Source organism: Bufo gargarizans, chromosome 5 (genome assembly GCF_014858855.1).
Source record: "Bufo gargarizans isolate SCDJY-AF-19 chromosome 5, ASM1485885v1, whole genome shotgun sequence".
NCBI lineage: Eukaryota > Metazoa > Chordata > Amphibia > Anura > Bufonidae > Bufo > Bufo gargarizans.
The window spans coordinates 42,782,601-42,804,188 of record NC_058084.1 but is presented as its reverse complement, the minus strand read 5'-3'; the positions used below and the strand labels follow the sequence as shown (position 1 = coordinate 42,804,188).

General features: G+C 40.6%; 1 protein-coding gene across 1 annotated transcript in view; it reads right to left on the bottom strand.

Moving 5' to 3' along the window:
• The window catches only part of CSMD3 (CUB and Sushi multiple domains 3), a 1,090,172-nt gene that overhangs the window by 590,453 nt on the left and 478,131 nt on the right, over positions 1-21,588 (bottom strand). Inside the window, exon 17 of the mRNA XM_044293228.1 lies at positions 8,625-8,741. Coding sequence (XP_044149163.1) covers positions 8,625-8,741 — 117 coding nt within the window. The remainder of the gene's footprint in view (positions 1-8,624; positions 8,742-21,588) is intronic.

The following is a 21,588-nucleotide window of genomic DNA, read 5'->3' as shown; positions in this document are numbered from 1 at the left end:
AGGTACCCTAGCATAATAAGCAGAATGTTATTCTTTGCTGAGCTATGAATGAAGGTTGCTTAGGTCTTAGAGTATCTTCAGGAAAGCGATATGAGTGAGTCAGGGAGAGTGAAAAATCAATCAGGGGCAGTCAGAAATCAATCAAGATTGTATTCTTTTGCCAGGGAGAGTGAAGGGAAAGGTTAGGATTATAAAAAAGAAGAACAAGAAGAATTTTGTGTGCAGAATAAAAACAGGGAAGCTGTCAGGGAGTGAGAAGGGAGGATCTGTGGCTGGCTGTTCCTCCTAGCACAACTATAGCTGCTGAAACCCTCTAAAGCAGCTACCTGCAAGGAAATCAAATAAATACTTTAATGTTTCTCCCTATTTTCACAGATTATTTTTTTTGGGAGGGGGTGAAGGATGGTATAACTGAAAAGTGTACAAACCCATGTTCTACCATCTTTCTAGCATAGCATATGGAATATTAGTGAAAACCTGTGTCAGGTCATCTCACAAATTTAATTTAATTTATAGTATTTCATTTTTTATTTTTTTTTAGCTGGAAAAAAAACCTATACATCAGTGATTGAGAATGAAATATTAGGGCTAAATATGTTTAATATCTTCACACACAGTTCAGTTTTTTGGGGGGGAGTTATTGCATTTAATGATAGCAGCATATAGTTGATCCGTACACCAACACACACTTGGGTAACAATTTAACTGTGAGTGTTAACTTGAAATTAAAATTCAAACCTCAATCATCCGTTTCCGTGAACTACATTTCCACACAGTTGAAATTTATTTTTTGCAGGGATTGTTCAGTTTATTTAACCAGCATATATACATGTTGACTTCAGCAATACACAGGGTAAAGCAGCGATCTACTTGTGAGTGTTCAGGTGAAATTGAGCATCGTGCCTCAGTCCATTTCCATGCGGTTGAAATGTAAAATTTTTTGGGGGATTGTTACATTTCATTAAACCAGCATTTAAATGTGATTACTACAAGACACAGGGTAGGGCAGCAATCTACTTGTGAATGATAATGAGAAATTGAGCATCAGGACTCAATTTAACTGAACCAGCATATATGTGATCAGTAAATCAGCACACATGTTAGGGTAACAATTTACCTGTGAGTGTTAACACGATATTTGGGTCAGGCCTCAATCATCTGTTTCTGTATATTAACTACCTAAGCTCCCCTTAATGACCAGACCACTTTTTTTTTACAATTCTGCACTACACTACTTTCACGGTTTATTGCTCGGTCATACAACTTACCACCCAAATGAATTTTACCTCCTTTTCTTCTCACTAATAGAGCTTTCATTTGGTGGTATTTTATTGCTGCTGATATTTTACATTTTTTTGATATTAATCAAAATTGACCAAACTTTTTGCAAAAAAATTACACTTTTCACTTTCTGTTGAAAATAAAACTACATTTCTATATACATTTTTCTCTAAATTTATTGTTCTACATGTCTTTGATAAAAAAAAAAAAAAACTGCAATAAGTGTATATTTATTGGTTTGGGTAAAAGTTATAGCGTTTACAAACTATGTACAAACTATGGTGCAAAAAAATTTATTTACGCACTTTTACTTTCTGAGCACCTGTCATGTTTCCTGAGGTTCTACAATGCCCAGACAGTAGAAACACCCCACAAATGACCCCATTTCGGAAAGTAGACACCCTAAGGTATTCGCTGATGGGCATAGTGAGTTCATGGAAGTTTTTATTTTTTGTCACAAGTTAGCGGAAAAAGGTTGTTTTTTTTTTTCTTACAAATTCTCATATTCCACTAACTTGTGACAAAAAATAAAATTTTACATGAACTTACCATACCCCTCACGGAATACCTTGGGGTGTCTTCTTACCAAAATGGGGTCACATGTGGGGTATTTATACTGCCTTTGCATTTTAGGGGCCCTAAAGCGTGAGAAGTAGTTTGGAATCCAAATGCGTAAAAATGCCCTGTGAAATCCTAAAAGTACTCATTGGAATTTGGGCCCCTTTGCGCACCTAGGCTGCAAAAAAGTGTCACACATGTGGTATCGCCGTACTCAGAAGAAGTAGGGCAATGTGTTTTGGGGGTGTATTTTTACATATATTCATTCTGGGTGAGATAAATATCTCTGTAAAATACAACTTTTCTAATTTTTTTTAATACAAAGTTTTACAGAGATATTTCTCTCACCCGATGCGTCAACGAGGAACAAACCGACCGCACGCAGGACGCATCCCTGCATTAGGCGGTCGGGAGGCGGCTAAGCTTCCACACTGCTAGAATTATATTTTTTTGCGGAGGACTTGTTCAATTTAATTAAGCCAACATATATACGTGATTACTATAGCAATACACAAGGCAGTACACAAAATTATCTGAAAGGCCCAGAAATGTCCATGGAAGAGTTTTAAATGAAAGACCCAGAGCAATAATATGCTAGAATCAGCACCAACTATCCAGTCAGAAGTAGTAGTAGTAGAAAGAAGGCTTTTAGTGGAGTCCTCTAGTCTCTACTGCCCATTCCTAGACGGGTGTCTTTCTTTTTCTTAAGAAGTGACAAGAAAACCCCACCACAACCTACAGTAGATAGACAAGAAAGTCTCCCTCTCCCAACTTGTGTGAGAGCATTCAATGTTTGTACTGCCCTGAGGAGGAGGTGGAGGAGGAGGCTGCAGACCCCAGGTATAGCCATGTTGGTGGTGGTAGCAGTGGCCCCCCAGGGTATTGTTGTTGGGGGAGGCAGTCACTGAAAAGCAGGGGAGGGGGGCCAAAGAACCCACCATGATATCCCAGAGCCCAAAAGAAGTGGAATGGAGGGTAAGGACGCCAATGAAGATTGTGTGCTGGTCAGGACATTGGAGCTGGATCACGGTGCTAATGAGGAGGCAGCATCATAAGGGGATAGTAATGGTGGCAGCAATAAGAAGCAGAGGTCATGTAACTCCCAAATAACAGCCAGGACCACGTCTGCTTGAGAATCTGGTGCTGCTGACGCTGTGGGTGGGTTAGGCACAAAACGTGCCAGAGCTAATCTCAGCTTGGATGCCTCTACCTCGGCTGCATGAGTATCTCCTTGCTCTCCTTTTTTTCTTCATGCTACCGGAGGACAAAAGCACTGCCTTGTCCAAGCTGTGCAAGAGAAAAATAAGACGTGGGCAAGCAAACACAAATGTCGGCACCACAGCTCTAGTGAACCACATGAAGCAACTTCATTCCATTTCGTCGGCAAACAGAGGTGACAGCCAGCCCCCATGGCAGGATTCCCCCTTCTCCAGTACCAGCTTTTGGCAGCCATGCCGCATTCATGGGGAGTATTGTTGTCTTTCATCTTTCCTTTAACCCTTTCCGCGTTTCCCACTTAGATAACTGTTCTACTACATCATCTATTGATAACTGAATGTGTGGCAAGGAAACAACGCTATGCGTTCAGCAAACCGATAATGCACAAGCTTTATTCCCACCTGGCCAATTTGCTTGCAGTGCATTTGCTGCAGTGCCATTTAGTCGAGCCTGCTGCTTTTAGGGAGCTAATGACTAGGGTTGAGCAAACACCTGGATGTTTTGATTCGCCGGGTTCTGTCAAACTTCGCCGCAAAGTTTGGGTTTGGGACCCGAACTTGACCCCGAACCCAAACCCCATTAAAGTCAATGGGGACCCGAACTTTGGGGCACTAAAATGGCTCTAAAAAAAGTCATAGAAAGGGCTAGAGTGCAAAATAGGGGTAAGAGCAGGACAATTGCCCTGCAAACAAATGTGGATAGGGAAATGAATTGAAATAACATAGAATTTTAAAAAAAGCTAAAAATAATGATCTTGAACTAGGAGGTGGAAGTCAAAGTGGAGTAGGAGGTTGACGAGGCAGTGGATGTGGCGGTGTAGGTGGAAGCAGTGGCTGAAGAGGAGGGTGAGGTAGCGAACACTATTTTTTTTATATTATTATAATTTTTTTTATAAATTTGGGAAGACCCCAAAACATTGGGAAATATAAAAAAGAAAACAAAGAGTGCGGCCGATATACTTGTCTATTCTGCACAAAGGTATGGACAAGTCCCGTGGGATCCACGCGTGGTTCATTTTAAAGGGCTTCTGTCACCCCCCATTTAGATGTTTTCATTATCGGACATTAGCTATTTGCTAATGTCAGATGAGAGCATATATATAACACTGTTACCTGTCTCTGTGCTGTAATTTCAGTAAAAATCGTACTTTTATAATATCCAAATTTCTTCACTACCAGCAAGTTGGGCGGTTACTTGCTGGTAGTCGCCGCATCCTAGGACTATAAACCCGCCCCCTCCTCCACTTTATCGACAGGGCCAGCGAGCGCTCTCCTCCTCTCGCTGGCCCTCTCTGCCCATAAAATCCCGCGCCTGCGCCGTACCGGTCCTTATTCGGCGCAGGCGCTCTAAGAGAAGGGCGCTCGCTTGCCCGCTCCTTCCTCAGTGTGCCTGCGCCAATGACGTCAGCCTACACCCGGAAAAGAAGAGATGCAATGCTACATTCGCGACTTCTTCCTCCTCCTCTGGCTTCGCCTTGTGCTTCCACTGAGCTTCCGGTGTCAGGTGGGAATGCCATCAGCAGCTTGTCTACCAGAGTGTGTTAAGGAATTAAGGATGGCACGTTGTCCTTGTAGTGGGGATCCAGCAGCGTGACCACCCAGTAATCAGCACTGGTTAGAATGTGGGCATTGCAACTCAGCGGTCGTTGCACAGGCACTGCAGCATATAGTCGCTCATGTGTGCCAGGCTGCCCAGAGGCAATGACAATTTGTCATCTGTGGGAGGTGTATTGTCTGTGTCCTCTGTATCCCCCCAGCCACACTCCAGTGATGCCCATGAGCTGCTTTGGGTGCCACCATGCTGTGAACATGGTTCCTCCTTCTCATCATCATCCTCCTCCTCATCATCCAGAACTGTGCCATGGCTGGACAATTGTGTATCTGGCCTCTGTTGGTGCAAAAACCCACCCTCCGAGCTACTTGTTAATGACTGGCCTGATAACCGTGAAAATGATCCCTCTTCCTCCTCCTCTTCCTCCTGTGCCACATACTCTTCCATCATCGCCCGAAGCATTTTTTCAAGGAGACATAGAAGTGGTATGGTAACGCTGAGGACTGCGTCATCAGCACTGGCCATATTGGTGGAGTACTCGAAACAGCGCAACACTAACAACACGTCCCGCATGGAGGCCCGCTCGTTGGTGGTGAAGTGGTGATGTTTCACAGAGCGACTCACCTGTACATGCTGCAGCTAAAACTCCACTATTACCTGATGCTGCTCGCACAGACTCTCCAGCATGTGCAAGGTGGAGTTCCACCTTGTGAGCATGTCGCATATGAGGCGGTGAGCGGGAAGTCCGAAGTTACGCTGCAGCTCAGACAGGCGAGCAGCCACAGGGTGAGAACGCCGAAAGTGGGCACAGACGGACCGCAGTTTCTGCAGCAGCTCTGACATATCAGGGTAATTTTTCAGGAACCTCTGCACCACCAAATTCAGCACATGCGCCAGGCATGGGATGTGCGTCAAGCAGGCTAGGCCCAGAGCTGCTACGAGATTTTGCCCATTATCGCACACCACCTGGCCAGGTTTGAGGCTCAGTGGCACCAACCACTCATCGGTCTGTTGTTCCATGCCCGTCCACAGCTCCTGCGCGGTGTGGGGTTTTTCTCCCAAACACATGAGTTTCAAAATAGCCTGCTGTCATTTCCCGCTGGCTGAAGTTGGTGGAGAAGGTGTTACGCTGACCAGATGCGGTAGAGGAGGAAACAGAGTAGGAGGAGGAGGCAACAGGAGGCAAAGAAAAACGTATAAGTGGTTGGGCATCAGTGCACTCAATCTCTTCCACTTCTGGAGCAGGGATATGTGGATGGCGCTCGTTAATCCTGCCAGCAGTGTCAACAAAAAGCATAAGAGACTGCTGCATGACTTGGGGCTCAGACTGCTTGGCTGATTTGCAAGGGGGTGAGGTGAAATACAGATGCCCATGGGCTGCAGGTGCCAATTCAGCACTTTCACCAGGGGACTGGGTGGGAGACAATGTGAAGGAACTGGAGGCACTGTCAGCCACCCAATCTACTACCGCCTCATACACCAGTATTCAGGCCTACAAAATAACGCAGAACGTTCTGTCGCCTACGTGCACCTGAGGAAGGTGTTTCATTTGGGCGTGTAACTGGCACAGATCGACCACGTCCAACAGGAGCTCTACCAACCCCAGCAACACCACGACCAGGGCCTCGTTCCTTATTTGATGCTCTCCTTATTCTTTGAGGTCACCCACTGAACTAACAGATTAACTATATTATTTTCCCTGTCACATATATGGTGCAGGTGTACGCAATAAATGTGTATATGACGTGCACCTAACAGACGGATTAACTATTATATTTGTGTGTCAGGGGTACAAAGCACAATGTTGCATTGCACCCACAAAAAAATCACTCTAGGTCACCCACAGAATTAACAGCCAGATTTATGATTAGCTTTCTGTGTCAGGGGTGCAAAGATGGTGTATTGCACCTACAAATGAAAGGCACTAACTCTCTCCCTCACTTCAGCTGCCTGCTTTCTGTCCCTTAACTACTGAGAGCTGATGGGCGGTGCTACACGTGATCCAGCTTATATAGAGGCTGGGTCACAAGATGCACTGGCCAATCACATCCTTGGCATTAGTAGGCATGGCTGTGAAGGCTATGAAGGGTACACAGCTTAAAAGTTTGTTGATTGGCTGCCATGCAGACTTTCAGCAAGCTTTATTAAACGCCCAAACACCGAACTCAAACCCAAACTTTTCCGGCAAAGTTCGGATTCGGTTCCGGGTACCAAAAATCATAAAGTTCGGTACGGACCCGGGCTTTACAGTTCGGGTTCACTCAACACTACTAATGACATGCTCTCAGCCTCACTGGAAGATTCCTAGTCGCATTATTTCTTTCAAAAAGCCATCTCTCATGTGAAGGACAATGTGGCAGTGTCCAAAACATCACTTTTATCAAAATGAACTAAGACTGCATTCAAGTGTATTTTCACACTCCTCAGGCTATCTCTGATGAATAGATCTAGCCTTGTTGCCACTACCCCATCTCGCAACTGTTGCTGCCTGCCTTTCTGCCACCACCATTCCGCTGCTAACCATCATTTTCTGTATAGCTGCTGCTGCCGATTCCATCATGCCATTGCTGCGACTTGCCAACAATCACATTCTCTACAGCTGCTGCTGACTCCTTCATGCCACTAATGAGACCTGCACACCATCACGTTCTGGACAGCTGTTGCTGCCACCTCCATCATTCCACCGCTGTGACCTGCCAACCATCACTCTCTGTTTGGCTGCTGCTGCCACCTGCATCATGCCACTGCAGTCTGTCTATTTCCCATCACTTTCTGTACTGCTGCTGCCACCTGCTTCATGAGACACCATCACATTCTGTATGGCTTCTGCCACCGTCTCAACATGTCACCAACACCATTATGCCACTGCTGCGACGTGCGGACCATCATCTTCTGTAATGCTGCTGCCTTCATCATGCTGCTGCCTTTCTACGAATATGTGCCACATGGCCACTGCTGCAACCGCCGCGGTCTCAGCTGCTCCTCAATGTTAATCCCCTACTGCTACCATCATTAACCCAAAGCATCTGCCACCACTATCACTACTACTACTATTGCTACGACGACCCATAGATATCCTTGTATGTTCCATGCTATACTGCTCCTGCTGCTGTTATTATTGTGGCCACATGCCAGTATATCCGTACCATACCCTTTCCAAATCCACACTGCAATGCTGCTGCTACCAATTGATAGGGAGAATTTTTTAAGGCTTATTCACAATGAGTATTTTTTCTTCTGACAATCAACACTTGTCAGACATCATTTACTATCTACTATCGTTGCATTCCAGAACTTGGGGAATGGGGAGGCAAAAAAAATAAATCATGAAGAATAAATTTTAAAAGATAACACATTTTGCTAAAAATGTTTAGCCCTTGGATGCTGAATAGTGATGAGTGGCATAGGCAATATTCGAATTAGCGATATTTTGCTAATTTCTGGACAAATGTTGGCCATAAATTTGCAAATTCGAGAATTCGTGATCTACAGTCATTGTTCACTCGATTGCGAAAATCAGCAATGTAATATGTTTTCAATAAATTCACAATAAATTCGTAATTAGAATATTCAACACTATTCGCGAATACGAAAATATAGCACCATATTCTAAATATTCGCGAATTCTCAAAGTGGCGATATTCACGATTAAAATTTGTGATTCTAATATTCGCGCTCAACACTAATGCTGAAGGGGGTTATATACCAACTTTCAGGGAAATCAGAACAACTTTGCCTCCGCCAAAACCATTTGTTTCCAAACTAAACATTTTAAAAAATTGGGCAAACTAGACCTGAAGCGAATCTTAAATGGTTCACTAATCTCTAATATGTATCTATAATTAAATGTATTATTGCACTCAAAAAATCCAACTTATAGCTAATGAGGAATCTACTCACCGTAGCAATATTTATTTTAGCTTACTTAAGGTTTACAGGTTTTATACCAATTAAATAAGTCTACTTGTTTGTATTCATATTAAGGGATAACAGACAAGCTTGCAAAATATTATTACCTTTTCCATGGGTTACTTCTATGGTCCATGTACAATTCAAAGAGTTGGGGTAGAATTCAGGATATCCTGGAGACAGAATTGTGCCACTTGGACCTCTTACATCTCCACCACATAATGCTAGGGAAAAAGAAAATATGTGATGGTCAAAGAATATTTATATAATATATGAAGCTTTTTTTCAATTATAGAAGGCAGAAGTTACATTCATGCTAATATAATCTGAGTTATCACAACTGAAATCACTGTAATACTTCTAATGTAGTGGATTTTGGGCCACTTGATATGACTCAATCATATCTCCTTGGTATGGCTCAACCTATTTATCCATTATTGAAGACCCCCAAATGTTTTGTGCTCAGGTATGATAGATTTATTGACATGATTAGTTTGTATCATTCTATGTAAGGTATAGTTTTGAGAACTTCAGTTACCCTAACTTTACCTTTTATTAATTTTGGCATAATGTGAAATTACACTACACAGAAGGTCAACACACTATGCAATGAATGGCAACAAATATGTCACAGACCTCAGACAATACTGGGTTTTTGTAGCATTTGGGTCATGAAAATGCCATGGCATTGCTCTTTTTGCTGGGTGCCCTATTAGCCAGAAAGCTGAACAACTGGAACCTACTTCAGCTCTACATTGTAGTCGACACATGGAGGTGTTAACATCACTTACAGCTCCAGTTTATTTTTCCCATATGTTGACCTACTGTGAGTTTGTTATTTTGCCTTTTCCTCTGATGAACTCTCAGAAAAAGGGAATGTGTCTAGTTAGACAGGCTGCAAAGGCTAAAACAGAAGCAGGACAAATGATGCAGGGAAACCACTGTTTTGCACTGCCTCATGACATAGGGTGATCCATTTTATATGTAGGAACACATACTACATGGTGACTATGATCTTGTGGCTTGTGGCTTTCTTACTATAGGAATGCCCACATGTAATTTGTTTATACAATTTAAAGAACATTATAGATCAATCAGTGCAGGCAAAGGTTAGCGGAAGTTCATTAAAGGGGTTTTTCAACAGTTTTATACTGTTGACCTATCCACAGAATCCTGAGGTCTGACATCTGGGGCCCCCACAGATCAGCTTACTCTAGGCCATTGATGTCACATTTATCGGTCACGTGGCCTAGGCATAGCTCAGGCCCATTCAAGTGAATGAGACTGTGCTTAATAAGCTGCGGCATTCACAGGAGCACCATAGCTGATTGCTGGGGGCCCCAGGTATTGCACCACCACTGATCAGATACCAATGACCTATCCTGAGGATATGTCATCAGTAGAGAAGAGCGAATCAAATCTCACAAAGTGGAATTCGATCAGAATTTCAGGATAAATTTGATTTGCCTCGAAGCTGAATTTCCTCCTTAAATAGTGTAAAAAACTAAAAAAAATCATACTTACCTCCTCCATTTGCTCGCGAAAGGCCGTCAGCCACCAACTTGATTGAAGATCTTGGCCAAAATCCTGTGGGCGTGATGATGTCATCTCGCACTGCGCAGATCTTCTAGCAAGATGGTGGTAGCCGGCGCGTCGCAAGCAAATGGAGGTGGTAAGTTTGATTTTTTTATTTTATTTTACACTGTTTTTACACTCGGCGAATCAGCCAAATCAAACTTTTTAATAATTTGCTCATCTCTAGTCATCTGTATAAAAAGTAATAAAACCTCTTTAATCACACACATGAAAAGCACAAGGCAGATTCAGAAATCCTGAGGTTTGCAGGTGTAGAACAGTTAGATACTCCATTAATTGGGGGCAATAGCCATAATCTTTTATTACAGAAGGAAACTAAGTAGATACATTTTAATAATTCTTTAAGAGATTTAAGGGGTCATTTATTAAGACTTGAGTTTTAGTCTTAATAACCCCATGTGTAGGTGGTGGATCCGCTGTAGTTATGGAGAGGCGCCGGCCTCTACATAACTTCGGTATATCCACTGCTGGTCTAAATCTATGTAAGCTTCCTTGCTGATGCCTAAAACAGTCTTTGAAAATTATTTGCCGCCTCTTTGCCGCCCGAGCTCCACTTTTTAGACCTGCCGTAAGTGGGAAAAAGTCGCAGATTGCAGCACAAATAACCTTTGCGCTGCAGTCTGCGCTAGAAATATGCTGCAAATTGGTGAATTTTAGTTAGCAAATGACCCCTTTAGTTCTTAATGATAGAAGTGATCTTATTGGGTCATTTATCAAACTGGTGTAAAGTAGAACTGGCTTATTTGCCCATAGCAATCAGATTCCACCTTACATTTTCCAAAGGAGCTGTCAAAAATTAAGGTGGAATCTGATTGGTTGCTATGGGCAAATAAGCCAGTTCTACTTTACACCAGTGTGATCAATTACCTCATTAGTGTCTTTTTGTAAGTTCTTTGCATATCTTTCATCATGTTTTATTAGCTATGCACAGGCCCAGCGCTATAATAAGGCAGACCAAACAGCGGCCTTAGGGCGCAGAGACACTGAGCCTGGGGGGAAATGCATTTTTTCTTTTTATAAATCACTTCCGTGCCACTAGCCGCCCACCCGTGCCTGTTCTCCTCTGTGTGGTGCTGGTATCTTCTCTCTGGGCTCCCGGCAAGTTTGAGAACCTTTCTCACTCAGCCAATCAGTGGCCGCAGCTGTGTCATGTGTCAGGCCAGCGATTTCCCGCTAAGCGAATCACTGGCCTGATACGTGACACAGCTGCGGCCACTGATTGGCTGAGTGGGAAAGGTCCTCAAACTTGTCGGGAGCCCAGAAAGAAGATACCAGAACCACACAGAGGAGAAGGGGAGCTGATGCCGATATGGACCAGGGCCAGGTGAGCATTAGTGATGTCGCGAACATAACATTTTCCTTTTGCGAACGGCGAACGTGAATTTCCTCAAATGTTCGCGAACGTGCGAACCGGGCGAACCGCAATAGACATCAATAGGAAGGTGAATTTGAAAATTACCACAGAAAGTACCACAGGTACTCTTTGTGGCCACAATAGTGAGGGAAAAGTTGTTTCAAGGGGACTAACACCTGGACTGTGGCATGCCGGAGGGGGATCCATGGCAAAACACCCATGGAAAATTATGTAGTTGACGCAGAGTGTGGTAAGTTGAAATCGCAATGCGATTTATAGAACTTGAATTAATCGCATTGCGATTTCAACTTAGAGCCTCTGCCGACTTCCGTGCTCATGGAGCGTCCCCATCACCATGGGAACGGCTCCATGCTAGAATGTACTGTCAGATTTGAGAAAGTTGTAATCGCAATGCGATTAATGCAGGTTATTTTAATCGCATTGCAAATTCAACTTAGAGCTGCTGGGTTCCTAATGGTTGTATTGCTAGAATATAACGAAGATTGAGAATATAGTGCAATATTTGTTATATTCGTCAATTCTAGCAATACAACCATTAGGAACTTAGCTTGCATTCGCTAGCTTGAATTCGCAATGCGATTAATATAACCTGCATTATTCGCATTGCGATTACAACTTAGAGCTGAGTTCCTAATGGTTGTATTGCTAGAATTGACAACGAATATAGCACTATATTCTCAATCTTCGTTATATTCTATCAATATAACCATTAGGAAACCAGCTCTAAGTTGTAATCGCAATGCGAATAATATAACCTGTATTAATTGCATTGCGATTACAACTTTGCGACACTGCAGCTTCAGAATTAATCTAAGATGGATGCTGTCCTTGCTTTTTGATAGGCGGTGGGTGGGTCTGGGAGGGAGGGTCTGCTGATGATTGGCTGGAATGTGTCTGCTGACTGTGAGGTACAGGGTCAAAGTTTGCTCAATGATGACGTATAGGAGGCGGACCGAACATCGCATATGTTCGCCGGCGAATAGTTCGGGACATCTCTAGTGAGCATAATTTTTTTTATACAACATTAATAGAGGGGCACGGGACATGGGAGGGGGGAAATGCGCCATGGAGGGGGTAAATGTGACATGGGGGTGATGTGACATGGGGGGTTGAAATGTGACATTGAGAGGGAGAAATGTGACATTGAGGGGGAGAAATGTGACATTGAGGGGGAGAAATGTGACATGGAGGAGAAGAAATGTGACATGGAGGGGATAAATGTGACATGGAGGGGGATAAATGTGACATGGAGGGGGGTAAATGTGACATGGAGGAGGATAAATGTGACATGGAGGAGGATAAATGTGACATGGAGGGGGATAAATGTGACATGGAGGGGGATAAATGTGACATGGAGGGGGATAAATGTGACATGGATGGGGATAAATGTGACATGGATGGGGATAAATGTGACATGGAGGGGGATAAATGTGACATGGGGGAGAAATGTCACATTTAACCCCCTCCATGTCACATTTCTCCCCCTCCATGTTACATTTATCTATCCCTCTCAATGTCCCATTTTTCACCCTCCATGTCACATCATCCCCTCCTTTTTACATCACCCCCTTTGTGTCACATTTATTTCCCCCTTAGCACATCATCCACCCACCATGTCACATTTCTCCTCCTTTGTCACATTTCTCCCCCTCAATGTCACATTTCTCCCCCCCCAATGTCACATTTCTCCCCCTCCATATCACATCATCCCCTCATTTTTACATCACCCCTTTGTGTCACATTTCTCCCCCTCCAAGTCACATTTCTCCCCCGCCATGTCATATTTCTCCCCCCTCCATCCATGTCACATTTTCCCCCCTCTGTGTCACATCACCAGCCTATGTCACATTTCTCCCCCTCCATGTCACATTTCTCCCCCTCCATGTCACTTTTCTCCCCCTCAATGTCACATCGCCAAAAAGTAGCTTTGGCAAAAATCCTTGCTCCAGTCCTGGCTATACATGCACGGTACCTCAATTTTTCATGCTTAACAATGTTTTATTCCACAAAACCAAATATACAGCGGTAAAAAATCCCCAAGTGCAAGCCCCAATACGGTCTACGCGTTTCAAACCAGATGGTTCTTAATCATGGTTAAGAACCATCTGGTTCGAAACGCGCAGACCGTATTGGGGCTTGCATTTGGGGATTTTTTACCGCTGTATATTTGGTTTTGTGGAATAAATCATCGTTAAGCACGAAAAATCGAGGTGCTGGATTTTTTTCCTTTCAAGTATACAAGTCTGGGTCTCTTCCCATCCGTGCACCTTCTAAACTACTGATGCAGGTGAGCTGGACTGTTACTATTGTATACATGCACTGTAAGCTTCATTTATTGCTATTGTTGCCATGATGTAAATGTTCAGGAGCATATTTATATATGTGCCATGTGCAGGCTCAAGGAAACATGAGGCAATGAGAAATGGTCATTGCCTTTGTGCACTTATTCTGCCGACTGCTGTTTTACTCTGAATATGGAATAAAGACAAATTTAGTTTTTGGGGATGGTGACTGCTACACTACCTATCTTGTAGATCCTATCTGAGATTAGGATATGTTAGAGGGAGACAATCTAAGCTCTGCGCTATGTGTGGATCAGGATTTTTTTGTAAAAAGACAATCAAATCTGGACAGTGAGAGTCCTGATAATCCTGCCCACATGCACTGATTGACACACTTCTGTGTATACACACTAATGCAAGGAAATGTGTCAACCATCTCCTTTGTGGGTGGGGTAATCACTGCCTCTCCTAGGAGTCCGGTCAGGATTTACTATGCCTTTTACTCAGATTCCTGCTTGAAATTATATAAACGTATACTGTATATCACAGAGCTTAGCTTTTCTCCTGTATCATATCCTGATCTCAGATAGGGCAATAGAAATCACCTGACACATTCCCTTTCAATAAATTATTAAAAGTTTTTTTTTTTTTTTTAACTAGTCACTATCCGAGTTTATAGTGATTAAAGCCTAGGCTTTTGTATATGTTTAATGGTTGTGATAGTGGCCTCATTTGGCTGTACCTTGAAAACACTGCAACTAAGTATTTTTGGAATTTCCTGCTGTCCGATAAATATTAATTTACATTAAAGTGGAACAGGGCTATTGTGGTTTTACACCGCCTTATATCACTTTCAGTTTGACCTTCAAAGACAGACCTTATGTTCATTTTCACTTTAATTTTCAATGTCAGTATAATAGATTTGTGAATACAAACTCCAAACTTCCTCGTAATGCTATCCAAAGAAAGAAAAAAATCAATTGCCATATAAGTTTGGATGTGAAATGACACTTAAAATTCTTTAGAAGACTCAAACTATCTGTTTACTCATTGGTGGTGTTCATCCAATCACACTGCTGTGCAAATCTGTATAAATCCCTTCGATCAGTCAAAGAAGAATCTCCGCAGGCAAGTTCATTTTAACAAAAAAACTCACATAACAATCAAAAGCCTCTCATGGAAAATCATTATCAATTTTCGTGATTTATGTGAGATGAAAGTTTTCAAGGACTTTGTGAAAACTTTTTTTCTTTTAAGTAACAACCTCATGTTTTCCTTAGCAGTTTCAATAACAGTGTGATAGTTTTATTGTGAGGCTACTTTATTACATTGGCGCTGTTAGAAAAAAATAACCTGTTATGGTGATGGCCCCATGCCTGTATACTGTGAAAAGCAGCGTACATGATTAGCTGCTGAAGTGAACAATTCTTTTAACCCACTGTTATTATTGTTTCGTTTGAATAGATTCCATATCCTAGACTGTCACACTTTTCTGATGGATAATGTGATTTATAGAAATCCGAATATATGGCTATATGCCTGAACAGAAAAAACATGGATAAAAAATTGATAAAAAAGTGGTATACACTTCCACCCACTTTTGTTTACCAGTTTATCTTTACACCATGTAAATTGGGCTTAAATTTGGCTATGGCTACTCTTCATTGCGGAGATCCGTCTCCGTACAGCCTTAATATGTACTGTCTTCGATGAGGCAAGGTTAGTTAGTTGGGCAAGACTTCGTTGAACAACTTCTGTACTTGTGTTTTAAAGTGGAAAACCACTTTAAAACTTGGAATCAAACTTGGCTTCAGTTCGGATGGGTAAAACAAAGTTTCTAGCGAAGTGACTTCGGATATAGCATCCAAAGCTCGCATCCCTAATTACAAGAAAGGATCAATAGATTTTAGTCAGGAGAGAACTTCCTGAAATTTGATTCAGTTTTGATTTGGCCAAATTGGTCTGATTAAATTTTACTCAAATCAGAACTGTTCCGATTACCCTGAAAAGCTATGGATAATATTCTTGGGTCTCCTAGGACTCTATGCAACTTATTTCAAGCTCTTTAATGCCAAGCCAGAATTAGTCATCTTAAAGTGACTCGGTCAGTACAGGGGCCTGGCTGTTAATGACTGCTGTATCCGCTGGCATTGTTAAAAACTTTCATGCCGGTGGATGAACGCCTTAGATTCGACTGACTGAGGCAGAGGCTCCCAATCTAACTCCATCAGCTCCCTGATTTGCGATTTGTGGGTGAAAATTGTTGTTATGGCATCCAAAGGCTTTACAAAGGCATTTGGGCTGCCATGTATTGAGGCCTATGAAGGTTAGCTGCCAGACTGGGTCATAGGCAAATGTTAGTGTAAGATTAACAGTTGCAATGCAGTGAAGTACAGCATGCATTGCACTGTATTGAACCAGTGTTCAGATCATCAAAAATTGAAGTCTTATGGTAGGACTAAAATAAAAAACAAATAAATAACTAAATACAAAAGTGTTTAAAAGAAAATAAATGTTTAAAGTGTAAAAAAGTGCTCCTTTCCAGTAATCAATCCCTCTAAAGTAAAAAAGAAAAAGAAAAAAAAAGTACACTCTTAATAACCAATTCTATAAAATTAGCACAAGTCAACACTAGAAAAATAGCTAAAAACTATCCCAGAACAGCCATTTTTTTGTCACCTCACCATTTCAAAATTATTATATTAAGTGATCAAAAGTTCATATGTAGCCTAAAATAGTAATGAGCGGTAGAGGTCATATTCAAATTTGTGATATTTCGCAAATAATTTGTGGAATATTATATTATTATTATTATTATTATTATTATTATTATTATTATTATCACATAATATATTCGCAAATTTGTGTATTCGTTATATTCAACATTTATTTTTTTGTGCAAAATTTGGCAAGGTAATGGATATAGAATATAGTGCTATATATTCGTTTTTAGAATATTCATAATTTTTTTTCCATCTGAACACATGATTCCTCCCTGATTCTTACTTGTGGGACAATAAGTCATTGGCCCACAAGCAATTTAAGCAGGGTGGAATCATGACTTCAGATGGAAAAAAAATGACGGATATTCTAAAAAAAGAATATATAGCACTATATTCAATATAGTGCTATGTATTCATTTTTTTGAATATTCAGCATTTTTTTTCCATCTGAAGTCATGACTCCTCCCTGCTTAAGTTTCTTGTGTGCCAATTACTCATTGGCCTACAAGCAAGAAGCAGAGAGGAATCATGTTCAGATGGAAAAAAAAATACGAATATTCGTCATTACGAATATATAGCACTATATTATAAATAAAATGCCGATATTTGAGATTAAAATTCACTATTCGAATATTCACGCTCAATAAAATAGTACCAATGAAAATGAAACCTCATCGCACAAAATAATGAGCCCTCACACAAGACTATCACCAGAAAAATTTAGATTAAAATATGGCTCTCAAAGTTCACATGATAACATTAGTTTTTCCCCCCAATAAAAATTGTGTAAAACAGAAAAAAAATAATAGCAAAATACCTGTGGTGTCAAAAATCACTTGTGGGATGTAGTTTCCAAAATAAGGTAACTTACTGGGGGTTTTCAATCTACGGGTACCTCAGGGTGTCTACAAATTTGATGTAGTGCCCGAAAACCATTCCAGCAAAATATGTGCTTCAAAAGACAAATGACACTCCTTCCTTTCTGTGCTCATACAGCAGTTAACATCCACATTTATAACATTTCTGTTCCCAGTAGAACCCACCTATACATTATAATAGTAATAGTGTGTGTCTCAGATAGCAAGATTTGGACACAGAAATACCATATCTGTGGAAACATTTTGAATTTCATTTTGCATGGTTCGATGCCCATTAATTTTTGCAAAAAACCCGTGGAATCAAAATGCTCATTCCACCTCATAGGACCTTGAGAGGTGAAGTTTTCTTGGGGGTTCTATTTATCATTCTCCCCCAGAACCTCTATAGTTGTCAGAACAAGTGATGTAAATCACTATATTGAGCCTCCAAATGTGCATGATGCTCTTTTACTCCTGAGCCCTATCATATATCCAGGTAAAAGAATAGGGCCACATATAGGGTGTTTATAAAATCAGTAAGCAATGCATAATAATAAGGGGGCTGACCTTTCACCTATTACCACTTGTTTTTCTTTTATTACCACTTATGAAACTGAAACCAGTTAAAACTAAATTTATTTGAAATAAAATATAGTTTTTCTTTTTTTTATGTCCCAATCTTCTCAAAATAGAGAAAAAGTTTCTATGAAGCACTCATGAGGTCAAGCCAATCACCATACCCCTAGGTGAATTCCTTGAAAGGTTTATTTATTAAGTTTTTGGGATTTACACTGTACTGGTTCCTGGGGCTCTGCAAATGTAACATGGCACCTGAGAACCAATACTGTAATATCTTCCTTCCAAAAGTCAAATAACACGCCTTTCCTTTCCTTTCTGAGCCCTGCAGTGTGCTCATATAGCTTAGAACCACATATGGGGTGTTGCCCTATTCATGAGAAAATTAGAAACCAATTTTGGGGTGCTTTTTCCTGTTACCCCTTTTAACAATGAAAAATGTGGAGCTGAAACATAATTTATTGTAAAAAATAAAATAAAAATTTTCAGTCAAGTATTTTGTTTCTAAATTCTGGGAAACTACTGTGGGGTCAAAACACTATACCCCTGGATACATTTCTTGAGGGCTGCTTTTGATTAGGTGATACCGTACATATAGCTAAGTTGGTTCTTCCTCTTCCTCATTGGTTGATTAAATGAACACAGAGATAAAAAGTAGTAACACAGTATATGTGTAGGTTCCACTCCCATGAACGGCATCAGATAGGTACTAAAGGGGTTGTCTAGTTCCCTATATTGATGACCTATACTTAGTCCTACTCTTGGCACCCCCGAAGATCAGCTTTGCAAGTCCTGCATTGTCTTCACTGCTTACCTGCTCACCGTCAACATTGCAGTAGCAAGACGGTAGAATTGCAGCTACTGTGTCCCATTCCTAAGGATAGGTCATCAAAACAGGAAACAAGACCACCCCTTTAAATATAGTAAGTTCCTGTCTGGACTGAGGTCACCTTGCCAGGGTAGAACTGCTTTGTTTAAAATATATTTAAAACCTCATATTTATATATCAGATCAGAATGAGGTATTCGTTTATACATAACATTTGCATTTAGTGCTTTGTTTTTTCTTTATACAGTACAGTATGTGACTATGGACATCTGTGTATTTATTTATCATATCATGCAGGTTGTTTTTATCTTTTTTAGTTTTTTTTTTATCAGGGGTGTAGTTTGCAGAATGGGGTACTTTTTAGAGGATTTCCACTGATTGGATACCTCAAGGTCTCTTCAAATGCAACATGGAGCCCACAAACCAGCAAAATCTGCTTTCCAAAAGCCATATGGGGCTTCTTTCCTTCTGAGCCCTGCCATGTGCCCATATAGTAGTAAACAATAACATATGGGATGTTGACATATTCAGGAAAAAAATGCTTAACACAATTTAGAGTGCTTTGTGAGGGCTGCCCTTGTGAAAATGAACATAAATAAATGGGGTTAAAGTAACATTATATTGGAAGAAATTAGCTTTAAAGTGTCTTTAAATTGTATGAAATTCTTTTGGGTCAAAGCACTCACTACACTCCTCATAAAATTCCTTGAGGCTTGTAGTTTTCAAAATTGGGTTACTTGTGGAATGTTTCTACAGGAGGGTATCTCAGGGACTCTTCAAATGTGACATAATGTGCAAAAACCATTTCAGCAAAATTCTGACCCTACCGTGTGCTCATACAGTAGTACAACCATATTTGGAGTATTTCTGTAAACTGCAGTATCAAGGTAATAAATACCATATTAAAGTTTATTTTTCTGTTAACCCTTGCTGTGTAAAACATGAAAGAAAATATTCAAATGTAAGATCTGCACACAAAAAATGATTTTTTTAAAATTTTCCCTCCATTTTACTTTAAATTCTGTAGAACACAAAGAGTTGACAAAGTTAAATTCAGTTTTAAATAATTTGAGGGGTGTAGTTTCTAAAATTGGACCCTTTATAGTTGATTTATATTATGTAGGCCATTCAGTCACTGAATTGGTCCTTAAAAATAGTTGGTTTTGGAAATGTTTGTGAACATTTTAAAAACTGCTTCTAAAATTCTAAGCCTTTTAGCATACAAAACAAATAAAATGGCATTTGAAAAATAATGAATTATTACTATCTTTTTTAAATGCATAAAAAAATCTAATCTAAAAAGTTGTGACCCCGCCCCCAAAATTTTCCATAAATTTTGCATTTTTTTAATAAATAAATAAAATTGGTAAAATAGGTAAAACATATCGACCCAAATTTACAACTAACAAGTAGAAGTACAATGTGTTAAGAGAAAACCGTCTCAGAATTAGTTGGATAAGTAAAAGCATACCAAAGTTATTACCATATAAAGTGACATGTCACATTTGCAAAACCATGATCTGCCTATTAACAGAAAATTGTCCTGAAAGGGTTTAAAAAATGGCCCAATTTTTTTTTATTTTCTTAGAGGTAAACATCTGCAGGTCTTCTTCGTCACTTTTACAGTTTTCTGATCTGAAAAATGGCTAACAGTTTTTTGAGAAATTCTCTGAAAACAAATAACCAAAAATCTGGATTCAGATTTAACCAAACTTTTTTGAAAATTTGGCTCAAATTTGCATTGTGTAGAATTAGTTCACTCATTCTTAGTGGATATGCCTTTAAAAATAAGTCTCCAAAAATGAGCACATGAATGGAAAATTAAGATTTTAGGGTCACTTCAGGATAACAGTTAGATATTCGGAATTCCTTGAGTTACAGTGCTACAGATCAAACTTTGGTTTTACAGGAATAATTTATGAAAATATAGTATGTTTTATTCCCAGAAATTATTCCACTTTAATGAGCTTGTGTTTAAAGTAGTCATCACTTATTGCAAAATAGAGTTCTAAATTTAACAGAAATGATTCCAACATTAGAATTCATATCACTCATAAAACCACAAAACTGTCAGTCACTTACAATGTTGTTTGTCATTAAATGTTGTTTTTTGTTTTTTTACTTGCTTCCTGGACTTCAGCTCAGCTCTCTTCACTGACTTGGCAGCTTCACTAATTGTCAACTATAGATGAGTGAATTTGTCAAAAATTCAAATAAATTGTCAAAACAGAGATGACACGTGAATGGAATATTTGCATTTTTATCGCCACCGCCAGGGGCTCTGTTAAGAATGTGTCTCACTGGCTCTCCGCTCTCTGGTTTGCCTCTGGTCTTCCGGTGCACTTGGTTCTTTTGTAGTGCTACCACTGTTGCCTAACCTGCTTACTGTCATGTGCTTTTATCACACTTGTAACAAGTACTCTTTGGGTCCTTGGTCTGTTTTGCCTGTGCCCTGTTTGCATAATGTTCTGGAGGTCTGCCTTGGGCCTCTGGCAGGTGACAGTATGCATTACCAGGTGACACTACAAACAATGGTAGATGGCAAAAAAATCCTGGGTCAGCAGCAAGGGGCTACATACACTAAATCACAGGACAGAAGATAGACTGACCCCAAGCCCCGCAGCTCACAGGTAGATATAGCTGCATGATGAGGGCACCTGAGAAGACACACCCAGAAATGGACCAGGGGAAGTTGACCTCATCAGAACCAAACAGAGAGGGAAGCATGCATGAACGGGGAAGTGAAGACACAGGCTGCAGTACTGGATGTTGAAATTGGCAATCAGCATACACGTGACGGCAGTAGTGGCGTCAAATGGCCAAGTTGCTGGTGT